We start from the raw sequence: 12,259 nt of genomic DNA, 5'->3' as shown, positions 1-12,259 counted from the left end.
ACTAACCTATCCCTAGGGTGTGTTGCCGCTGCCGACGGAAGCCATCTGCAATCGAAGCGAACGTCACGCTCTCACGCGGATTGTGGTGTGTTATGGCCGCGCACGTTCCGAGGGTCCAGTCCAGTCAGGGGACAAAAAAGGGCGAAATAAATAAAACCCAACGCCGAGCCCTCAATTCACAAACGCGCAATGCGTGTGCGTGGGCGTTATGAGCCGTGCACGAGATGGCCAAGTATTGAGGGCAAAAACGTTTCAAAGATGGAGATTTCGCGATGGACACACACAACAATCGGACGCCATTCGAAGCAATGGGCATGTGGGACCGTAGACAGCGGGGTGGCGGTGTATTGTGTGCAGATGCAACGTGCGGTGACTCCACTCAACCGAACCGTAGAAACGCTATAGTCGCTTTTTCTCTTTCTTTCTCTCTCACCAACAGACACATGATCTCCTGCTCTCTCTCTTTTTAGCTCTTCCTCTCTTTCGTGCATAATTTGTGAGAGCAGTGTAGCATGAAGCAATTACATGTTTGGTTTTACTCATGGTGCTGTAGGCTTGTACGGTGGCACATGTATCTGTGCTGAGTTGAATTTGTATAGGCCATGGATCACGAGAGATTTGTGATTTTCGGATCAGAAAAATTTGTGCTGCTCGTTATATTTCTATTCAAATTTCAAGAAATATGAGGCTGTTGTCGAGCAAATAAAATTTAGTTGAGAATTTTTAAATTTTTTCTTCTATTTTTTTCGCTTACAAGGTGGTAAACACCTTAGATCTACAGCAACATTACAACAATTTACGTATTATTAAACCACTAGCTGGGCTTATCTTTGTCTCGAGATAGTTTCGAGATAGTTAGAGATCTCGAGAGCAAATAGTTTAGTTAAAGTTACATCATTAAACTAGTTTGAGTTTGGTTTGACAAAAAAGGTAACTATTACTCAAGGTTGTACAGCCGTCATACTAAAAAAAAATTTGTTCAATAACTATGTAGCTTCATTAGCTACATTTTTTACAAACAGTTTTTGTTGTTCGAAATGATTCTCTCACATGTAATAAATAATCAAAACCATTACTCAAGCGCACGTATGTGAAGATTGATAAAATATGTGTTTGTCCGTATCAGTATGCCGATAGTTAATTGAATCAAATCTAAAACTGGCTCCCTTTACAAAAAAATGACCGTTCAATGGTAGGTTACTAAGGAATGGGTCATAAAAAAGAAAGATTTTGTATACATTTAATAAAATATGAAAAATATGATGTATTTAATTTCCTCTGAAAAATTCCTAATTCCCATACAAAATGTATGCCCTACCCGGCTAAGCGGTCGTAGATGTAAGGGGTGTAAATGGCAAAAAAACAACAATAAAATCTGTTTTAAAATTCTCTTTTTGCTCGAAAAAGTTAAAAATATTTTTTTCTAAAGAAAAAGAAATAAAGAAATTTACGAATTTTAAGGTCCACTTCCTTACATTTTCTTGGCTTAACGACTTTCTTAATAGGTCACGCCAGCCATCGAATTGGTTACTATAATTTGTGATTCCACATAGTTGTATTGTCAGTCCTCACTACAGGGAAACGGTCCGGGGTTTTGGGGTTTTGGGTTTTGAGGCCCTGTCCTATACCGTATGAAGACCATTGTCGCACCGGGTAGCGCTGCCCACGTGCGTAAACTACGCACATGCTCGTGCGCGCTACAAGGCAGTGTACAACCTCATCTGATGCGATTACAATATCATTTGGTAGCTTTACGAATAAAAGGGAATGGTTTACCATTCCATCTGAAATAATTCAAATGTTGTTCTGCAATTCTGTAAAAAGTTGTTTCGTACGCTACGAAAATGGTATTGCTTAGAGGTAAGTTGCTTCCGCGACCGATCGATCGATTAGAACGATTCAAATTCAGACAGTTGTGACGATTGAAACCGAGATTAACTGCAAACCGAATTGGTTGGTAGTTTTCGCTACAGTTTCCAAAGCTCACTATGCAACAAAATGAATATGTAACTATCCAAAATCCAAATATAAAGAACTGAAATGAATGTAATATTGCCCCCAGCACCCGGTTTATAGTGAACAGGCTGAGGTGCTAGCGTACGTCCGAGCAGCATTGTGACACACGCAATATTTGACAAATCCACGAAGAGATAGGATGAGCAAAAGTGAAGCAAATCCTCTCACTGCTCTCTCTCTCTTTCTCTCTCTCGCAACTTCTCGATCGTCGGTCTCATTCTCGTCGGCGCTGTTCGCTATCCTTCCATCACTCTTCACGCATGTTTTTCTTATCCTCTATTGCCGTCTCGTACCTTCTCGACTATCTCTTTATTTCGACACGCACTCACTTTCTCTCTCTCGCTCTCTTGGTCCTCTATATCATCATCCGTCAGACAGCCATTGTAAATTGCCTCACTGGTGCTGGGGGAATCTGGTCAGAGAGCCACGAACATTTTTCCCGTTGCGACGGTGTGACCAGGCAAGCCAGGAATATCGAAAACACACACACACACGCGTACGCAACGTAGCACGGCAGTCCCTTTACTCGGATCCGTTGAAAGGACGAAACGGGGTTGTCCACATACAACTGGCGAAGTGCCAAAATACAGAGACCTCATCTGTGTTGTGCGGGAAAGCAAGCGAGCCGATTAAAAGCAGGCACCGTGCCAGTCAGACATTGCTGGCCATTACGGGGCAGCAATTCTGTTTTTTTTTATTACATTGAACGAGCCAAAAAAGAAGCGGAAAACGTTTAGCTTATATGTAATTAAGAATAGTTCTAGTGGTGTATTGTAAAACCAGTTGGTTGCTTGCGTGCGTTGCCCACCAGGGCCCCTTTTGCACGTGTGTAGCAGTGTTTGGTGAGTGTTACTGTGTGCGCGAGAAAAAAAAAACATCACGATGAGATCGCGATCCTCTTGAGCGGTTCTCAACTTTCCGCCCATCGGGACCCCGGTCCGTACCTGCCTGCCCTTCCTGATCTCGGATAGGACGCACCCATCAAAGAGGAACGAGCAGAACGAGCGCACACAGGCACAACGCACAGGGTGAGAAACTATACTATTTCACGGCCATTCACGTACACGTGCGTGAGTGTGTGCGTGTGTGTGCCTTTACCGTTATCATCGTTGTTGTTGTTGTTGTTGTTGTGCACACCTGTATCAGGATGGCCCGTGTGTACAACAATGGAAGGTACCGCGTGGCGGAAGTAAGGAGAAGGGCACCATATTCTGTGTCTATGTCTCTCTGTGTATGAGTTTGTGTAAAACGGAGCATGTGTGTTGGAGAGAGAGAGAGAGAGAGAGAGAGAGAGAGAGAGTGAGCATAGATTTTCATCGTGCGAAGAAAACATACTGCGGATCGTTTTTTTCTGAGCTGGAAATGGAAAATGTAACAACACAAAAAAGTGGGAAAAACACAAAAAATACCCTTACACACACACACTGTCACACATTTGCACACGCACCGTGTGTACATTTTCACGCGCACACACACACACGTTTAACACATCGATCGTTTGATCACGGTATGGCAAAACATAAAGAAAAGAGATATAAAAAAAGAAACATTCCAATGGTTTAAGGGAAGAAAATTGATATTCGTGCGTGTTTGTCTGTGTGTGTGCGTGCGTCCGTACGTGCGCTAGTGATTTTTGTGCAAAAATGGTGAAACAAAAGAGGGAGAGGAATAAACATTACCATAGCCAACCGCTCTCTCTCTCTCTCTCTCTCTCTCTCTCTCTCTCTCTCTCTCTCTGTCCCTATGATATGAGGGTTTTTTTCAGATTCTATATGGTATGATGTGTGTGTGTACGTGTGCAGCCGATGTTTTTTTTTTCTTTATCACATTATCACCCCGTATGCATCATCCTAAGGGTTTACGCCTTGCTGCATGGGGCAAGAAAATGGATAAGACATCGACAAGACAACGGAACTCTGCGAAGAATCTTCTTCCTTTTCCGGGCTCCTATCTCCTTTCCACCATCTAACTACCCACCCACCCCTACCGAACAACGGGTGCAACAAACGGGGGCTCAATCAACCGTAACAACACTTCCTTTTTTGCTTTATTTGGACGAGAAAGAGCGAAAAAGAAACATGGATACGGGGAAATGGGTGTGTGTGTGTATGTGAAAACCACCACCCCCTTTTCTTACTTTTCTTCACTTTTAGGTTTTCCTTTTAAGGTTCTCAGGCACCGCCACCACCGTGTGTCGCACACTGTCTCGCCAATGTATGTGTGTGTAAGGGGTTTGTGGGGAAGAAGGAGGGGGGGGGGGGCGAGGTGGCTGCATTACAAGGAAAGTGCTCTTTAAATGGCAAAGGCGTTTTGTATGGACTTATCGACGAAGATGGAGTTAATGGCCAGACTCAACCCTCGTAAATCCCCACCTTAAACTCAACCTAACCTCCCCACCCACACACACACACACACACACACACACACACACACACACACACACACACACACACACACACAGTTTGCGCTTCACAGTTGGGAACGTGTTTAAAAATTATGTGCTTAATTTTGTAAAGAAACAACAAAATTTCATAAAGATTTTTTTCTTTTTTCTTCCTCTAAATCTCATCTTACACTTCCTCATAATCGACGACGGCCATTATTATCTCTTTGTTTTTATGATGCCTGGGGGGTGGGGGGGGGGTGGGGGTGGGGTCCAGTAAGATAAACAGGTGGATCAAACGCGCTGGCCACCGGCGATGAAGGTGGACACCCCGTGTCAAGGGAAAAAGAATTTCCACAAAGGGCCGGGCACACACTGATACACCTACACACACCGAAAGGGGGCATGCGTGAGAGGTATCTATGTGTGCAAGGAAAATCCCTACCCCAGAAGAGGCTGCTAGTGTGTGTAGGTGTGTGTGTGTGTTTGGATGTGAAAATTCATCACGCAACGCGGAAATGCGAACGCACGGTGGAACATAAACAGCAGTCCAAGCGTTGGAGTGTGCTGCGCGGAACCGTAGTGTCCGGCGAGCTGGAGCAAAACCGAAACAGTCAAGCATCCGGGAATCTGGTCGTCCGGGTGCGAGAGGATTGTTTGCGAGCTTACAAAACGGTTTTCTTCCTTCCATTTCGACAGCTGTGCTGGCCTGCGGTGATTGTAAGCATGCGTGTGTGTGTGTGGGTGTGATGGAGTGTATGATGCGGTTTTCCAGGGGGATTTTTTGTAATGTCCCTATCCCAATTGGTGCCTCTTTGCGCGTTGCAAATTCGGAAAGTCGTCTGTCGGCTGTTTTCCGACTCAATGACAATGTGTTTGTAGAATATCGGAAGAGAGGAGAAGATGTGGGGGTAAGGGAGGGTAAGGGAGGGTCTGGGGCGATGGTAGCAATCGAACGAGGGAAGAAACACTACCGTGCAACAGGAAGGACCGGTGCCCTTCACGATTATCTAGCGGAAAATCGAACAGTCTCCATGTCTCAAACGCCTGTTTGGTTGCAATTCGCACGACATTTATGGCTATTTGTGTTTTTTTCTTTTACCTTTCTTTTACACAGACATCGTTTCGAAACGTGGGGAAATGCTGTCCAAACCATCGACACGATCAAATGCAAACGGTTTGAAGTTGGCGTAACAAGTATCCCAAGTCCGAATTCGACGTTTGGGCCAGGCCTTTTGGGGTTGCGATAAAAAAAAAAACAACACTTCCATATAAGATAGAGTGAAAGGAACGGAAGCAGCCCCAAACCATTCAACGAGTGGGACGAAAAACCGAACAACTGCCTCAGCTATCAGTATTTTCGATACCCGTTCCGCACATCTATCGGAAGTCGAAATTTGCGTCAAAACCTTTGCGACCTGGGGGCAAAAGTTGTGCGACCATCAACTGATATTACACGGGCAACTGATTCGCACAGATACAGCACAGACACACGCGTCGAAACATACGACAGAGCGTACGGAACAGGGGAGCGGTCTTAAATCCCCATGACGCGAACGTTCCAGTAAATCCCGTTCGCCCACAACAGCAACAATCAATCGAACTTTATCAATCAATCAACCCTCTGTTATAGTGCAAGCAGAAGAGCGGAGGTGAAAGGGTTTAGCTGCGAAAATGCCGAAATGTGACGTCAAGACGAGATACATCCCTGCCACCTTTGCCTGGACCTTGCTGCTCAGCACCACCTTCCTGTTCTTCTGGTATCCGTGAGTATTGCGAGGCCGAGGGTGGTTTTCTCTTCTTATTATTGTTATGGGGAACTGTTTCAAGCACACATTTTCGCTCCATTTTCTAGATGTCGGCAGTTCTACATCCAGCGGCATCCATGGGTACCGGCGTACCAGGCCGTCATCACGTTCTTCGTCATAGCGAACTTTACGCTGGCAACCTTTATGGATCCAGGCGTTATACCGAAGGGTAAGAAGATGAGTGAGGCGTCTCTCTGTTCATCTTACGATCAACAAAGCCAAAACCACTACGTGATTCAGACGACCAAAGCGAAATGTCGGCTATTTTGGAAAGATCGTGCTTCTGTAATTCACATATTTGGTTCTTATTTTTCTGTTCAACTGTGAAATACCAACCCGTGCTTACTTCGCCTTTCTTCTTCTCGGCCTAACGATCGTCTAGGTCACGCCGGCCATCTAAAGGCTTACTAGACTTTGATGATAGCCACGTAGTTGGATTGTCGTTGTCGCCCTACCATCGGGCCGTCCCTACCGTGCTTACTATTGGTATGGATTTGAAGGCACGGTGGGATACAATACGAGACAATTTTCTATTCCTACTTGGTCATGTGAAGGTCTTTCGTTGGTCTTTTTTGGTCCACCATTTTTTGACTTGATTTGGCTTATTGTTGTATCAGTGGTCCTTAGGACGAGCAAACGGTCCGTATTGGTTGTTTTAACCAAGATTAAGATCTACACAGCACAGGACCCGATGAACCAAATGCCATCCGGACCACTTCTATGTCCCTGTAAATCAATAAGTCCAGGAATCCGTCATGTGGTTGTCATAACTCAGCATGTCGTTAAGCCAAGAAAAGGAAGTAGTATGCACAAAATTGAAACAATTTTCCGTTTTCGACTCACACACCATTTGCAGACATTCTTGCACTTGCTAGAAAGACTTGAATAGACACACGATCGTTCCAAGAGAGATAGGCAGTATACACGCTGCCCCATTTGTTCCTAAATGAACTAAACATGCTTACATTCTACAGCTCCACCAGACGAAGATCGGGAGGACGAGTTCCGTGCGCCGTTGTACAAAAATGCCGAAATTAACGGCATTACGGTGCGCATGAAATGGTGCGTTACTTGTAAATTCTACCGGCCACCACGCTGCTCCCACTGCTCCGTGTGCAACCACTGCATTGAGGTACGTTTGGTGTATTTTTTTTTACTGTTTCGATAGACATTAACCTTTACTTCAATGACTTCAATGAATGAAACCCCTCTCCCGGGCTATGTTTTGCAAATTTATTTTTGAATAATATTGAATATATTGAATATCGTATTATAAAGCTTGTATCTTTTGATCTGATTGTCGAAGTTGCTAGAAATTTTCGAGGAAAGAGGGGACTATTTGCTGTCGAGTTAACAACGTTTAGTTGAGAATTTTAAAAATTCTTCTTTTTATTTGTATCTGCAATTTGTAAATTTAGCTGTAATCTGTTTGCATTTACGATACGCAATTTGCTGAAACGATTTTTTTCGAAAATTTTCTATCTGTGCAGTAAAATTTATTTATTGTGTTTGAATAAGTAAAAGTGTCGTGTGTAGTATAGTGGAATTAAGATATGATTCAAAATTTCTTACAATTATCATGTTATAGTATTTTTGTTAGCATAATCTCACCCTTTTTTGGCTTTATTAGTGACTAATCCATTCCTTGGTGAGCAATCGCTTTAAATTGCAGCGTTTTTTTTTTGGTCATTGAAACGAAGGTTAATTTTTAAATATTTTAGTATGACGGCTCTCCGCCGTATTGTCGAAGCGAAGGTTAATAATTCCATAATTTGCGGGTTTCTCTAGACGTTTGACCATCACTGCCCGTGGGTAAACAACTGCATTGGCCGGCGGAACTATCGGTTCTTCTTCTTCTTCCTCATCTCGCTCTCGGTGCACATGTTGAGCATATTTTCGCTCTCGCTTGTGTACGTGCTGCACAAGGAAAAGGACAAGCTGACCGAGGTGGAACCAATCGTGGCGTATGTGTTCGAGATACCTTTGTATTTGTTGCGACTCAGTGTATAAAGCTAAACTTGTCTTTCTGTCTGTCTGATTGTAGCATGATTTTGATGGCCATCGTAACACTGCTCGCCATACCGATATTCGGGTTGACCGGTTTCCACATGGTGCTGGTGTCACGCGGTCGCACCACCAACGAGCAGGTAACGGGCAAGTTCAAGGGCGGATACAATCCGTTTTCGCGCGGCTGCTGGAACAACTGCTGCTACACACAGTGCGGACCACAGTACCCGAGGTAAGCTAACCGGAAGCGCAGTTGAAGAGTAAAGCGAGTGGGACAGTCTGATATGTTTAACCACCTTTCCCGTCTACACAGCTTGCTCAAGCCACAAAAGTACGTGGCCCGCCGCTCGAACAAGGAAAACCAATCGATCAGCACCATCACCAATGACGGTGGTCCCGGCGGTGGTGGTGGTGGTGGTGATGCTGCCGGTTCGGGCCGCCGGCACATGCCGAACAGTGGACCCGGCGGTGGCGGACCTGGCAACCAGCAGCAGCAACAGCAGCAGCAACAGGCACTGAATCAGGGCGGTGGCATCTACGATAATAACCGGCACACGCAGGTAAAAACCTATATGGATCATGGAAATGGTCACGGTATACGTACAGTTGGATCCAGTCATTACAGTAAGGTGCGTAGAATGTTTGGCTTTGTTTCTATTTATTATACGATACTGTTTTGTTTTTTTGTTCCTTCCACTCTGTTATATACCGTGTGATAGCATAGCACTACTCTGTATAGGTATTTATCTTAATTGCGTTGCGTTTTTTAATGGTAGTTCCCTTGTTTTCTTACAGCGCTTCTAAGCGATAGCAAGTTTCACTCATTTGAAATTTCATATCAGTTGACTGAAAGTTTCTGATCCTGTGGTTTTCATACGGCACGGCACACAAACATTTCACTGGTTGTGTTAAAAAACTGTCAAATGTTTATTTGTAGATGCGTGAAAAAATGGAGATGAAATCGGTAAAATATTGCAAAGACAAGTTAATAGGCTCCCGTATACGATATGATTCTCTGACGACGAATCTTATCCATACCATTACAAACAGCTACTATAAAATGGAATCGGGAGCCTGCCATTGGTATCTACACGGGACGAATTTTTTTAACTAGTTTGATTTTCTTGGCTTTAATTTGTCCTGTCTACTATGATCAGAATTCGTTAGGTTGAACACACACAAAGCGTGTTTACCGTGGTGCGAGTAGTTGTGATAGTTTCGTCAAACAGGCGACTAAAACGCGCCTCATACATGGACCCATTCGCGTATGTGAGGGAATGGATTTAGCTAATAAATACATGAGTTGTTTCTTCATTTATTCAATTTAATATACTACTTCTTCAGGTAAAACTGGTACAGGAATCGTATCGTATCTTTTTCTTGACCTTTTAGGTCACGCCGGCAATCGAAGGACTTGCCGATACCACGTAGTTGGATAGTCATCAACGAGTCTGCGTCGTTAAATGAAATTTTAGATGCGCTAAGTAAAATTTAATCTTAGCAATCTGTTCAGATGTGACAACTGAAATACGATTGGACAGTTAACATTGAGTGAAAGTTGCATTCGTTTATCAGCGGTTTTACTGAAGCAAATATCACTTCATGTGAGACAGCTCAGCTAACTTTCCTAACATCGGGTACTGCAGTAGTAAAACGCCTCGCATTAAGTTAAAAACCTTTTATACTAATTACATCACAAAAAAAACTCTTTGTTTGTGCTCAATCTTCGTCTCCTCTGCGTACTCCATCTCCGCTCTGCTCTAACTCTACGCCATTCTCGTTGCGATTTTCTGTTTAGGGTTTTTTGGTTTTTATTCCTTTTTTATCGTTGCTAAGGGTTACTTCCCTCTTTTGGCTCGTATTTCACCCTGGGAGAACTCAACTAATTTTTCCATTCCTCTATTACTACCATTACTACTTCTACTACTACTTATTGGGTGCGATTTCCTTCTCTTCTCACTAACATACCCCTTCTTGCTGCTAGGTATCTGGCTAAGTGGTTTTAATTCGTGGTGGTACCTCGCTTTCCGCTTCCTAATCTGCTTTCCTTGTGTGCATTTTTTCGAGGAGCAGTGTTGCCCGAATAGGCTAGAAACAAAGAAATCGAATTTGAATTGTTAGTTTGCTTAACAACTTCGACTAGTTTGGGCGCTCTGCAACTTCTGCACAAAAAAAGAAGAAAAGGATCTATTGCTTGGGTAACTCTGCCAACACTATATCGAGAGGGAAAAAGTTATGCTCGATCGTACGAAAAAGTCTGTTACTCGTCCCAGGGCTTGGTTTCCTTACACCTAATCGAAGGCTCAACTATTCATTAATTCATTTATTCCTTAACTTTAAAATTTGTCCTCAATTTATGTATATAATTCTTTGTTCTTCTATCTCTCCTCTAACGCTGCCGCGTTCTCCATCTACCCACTGTCCCTCAACTCTGCGTGTTTGTTGTTGTTGTTGTTGTTATTTCATTTGTTTTCTTTTCTTTTTTTTCCTTCCTACTGCTCCGACCCCTTCCCCATTTCCTGCGCACCTTGCCGCCTTGTATATCCGGTTTTCTTCATCTGTTTTATTTCCGGCGATACAACATCCGCGTGCTCCCCGTATTTTATTCCAACACACACACATACAAACATATGCTTCAACTCGCCGACAACAGTTGACAGAACGATAGTGCGTGCTTGCGTGTGTCGCGCGCGAGAGAGAGAGAGAGAGAAGGAAAGAAAAACACAGAAATAGAAATAGAGAGAAAGGGAATGATTCATCACATCCAAGTTCCCACCCCATTCACCCCCATCATCGTGCATGAAGAGATTGTTGCGATGTTTTGTTTTCCTTACTCGAAACGTAAATCGTCGAGCCAAGTACTTGGTGACATCTGTACAACACGTGCACAGGAAGTGGTGGAATATGCGACAGCCGGCTTAGTGTAAAATATGTAAGGTTCAGAAGTTGGAAGACAAAACGTCGCTAGAAACGAGATCGGCGCGTACAGAAGATTTAGAGGAACTAATTATTATACCTTTTTTTTTGTATTTTATTTTATGTGCAAGGCTAGGCCATTTTATTTTTACTTATGTTATGAACTAAAGAGTTCTCCCTTTGCAAGGCTTGGTGCTCTTCTTTGTGGCACTACTCAGGTAACTCATGTGCATCAAGCACTCGTACGGGTACGTCTCCACTACTTGAAATCGAAATCATAAATGACCGTACTACATTAACACAGATGCTTCTTGTAGGATCCCTTTGGCACATCGGTTTGTCAGGCGTTAATGGCGAGACATAAGCAAAAACTGTTAGAAAGGTAGACAAAGCTAGTACATTCCATCACACCCCTTCTAGTCTAATGCACGCAATGTTCGGAACTCAGAAAAGCAGCTGCAAATGATAGTAACGCTGAATTAGGTGAGGCAAGATCTTACTGCGCAATGCGCACTATAGGTTAAGAGGATGCGATATGAGCAGACAGGCGAGAATATAAAATCGAAGAAGAAACAAAATATACCAGTCCCCTGTAAAACACTCTCTACCCCACGACAAATCCATTCATGCATAGTATTCTAGAAGTTATGAGAAAGGGTGTGAACTGTAAACGAAGTTATTATTTTTTAATTGTCAAGCATTCTGACAGGTACATACGTTCCTGACTACTAAAGCGTTAAAATCCAAAACATTTTAATTAATACGAAGGGACTAACCCACTAATATCTGATTTTGATTTATACGTGCTTTTCATCCCTATTCTTTCTCTATTTCTATTTTTCTTCTTTTATGCCATCTTTATCATTCCTTTTTTTATTACTAATGCTGTTATGACGTCCTGGTTATGATTTTTGAAAAGTACAAATCATCCTCTATCTTTCCACTCTTTCTGCCTAATCTTGGTCCACTTTCGGGAGTTCCAAAGCTCCGGTCTGATGTTGTTGGGGGTTGTTAAGTATTCGTTACCTATTCAACCGTTGATCGTTCTCCAGCCGATATCTAGTAACACAGGGTCACTTTCTCTTTCTCACAAACATATTGACTATGCTTTCGCTTCCACCAACATGAC

The 12,259-nt window shown here is 43.3% G+C and overlaps 1 protein-coding gene across 3 annotated transcripts in view; it reads left to right on the top strand.

The window, feature by feature from the left end:
- LOC126568065 (palmitoyltransferase ZDHHC8) overlaps positions 1-12,259 on the top strand; it is a 347,611-nt gene that overhangs the window by 329,014 nt on the left and 6,338 nt on the right. The window contains exons 2-7 of one of the 3 annotated variants that reach the window (XM_050224486.1): positions 6,042-6,165; positions 6,255-6,376; positions 7,191-7,339; positions 7,996-8,171; positions 8,252-8,446; positions 8,528-8,843. In XM_050224486.1, coding sequence (XP_050080443.1) covers positions 6,074-6,165; positions 6,255-6,376; positions 7,191-7,339; positions 7,996-8,171; positions 8,252-8,446; positions 8,528-8,843 — 1,050 coding nt within the window. In that variant the 5' untranslated portion in view covers positions 6,042-6,073. Of the gene's footprint in view, positions 1-6,041; positions 6,166-6,254; positions 6,377-7,181; positions 7,340-7,995; positions 8,172-8,251; positions 8,447-8,527; positions 8,844-12,259 lie in introns of all 3 variants that reach the window. The other 2 variants (XM_050224496.1, XM_050224478.1) reach the window with 2 other exon arrangements.

The sequence above is a fragment of the Anopheles maculipalpis genome, chromosome X, assembly GCF_943734695.1.
Source record: "Anopheles maculipalpis chromosome X, idAnoMacuDA_375_x, whole genome shotgun sequence".
Classification (NCBI taxonomy): Eukaryota; Metazoa; Arthropoda; class Insecta; order Diptera; family Culicidae; genus Anopheles; species Anopheles maculipalpis.
The sequence above is the reverse complement of the archived record's forward strand: the minus strand, read 5'-3'. Positions and strand labels throughout refer to the sequence as shown.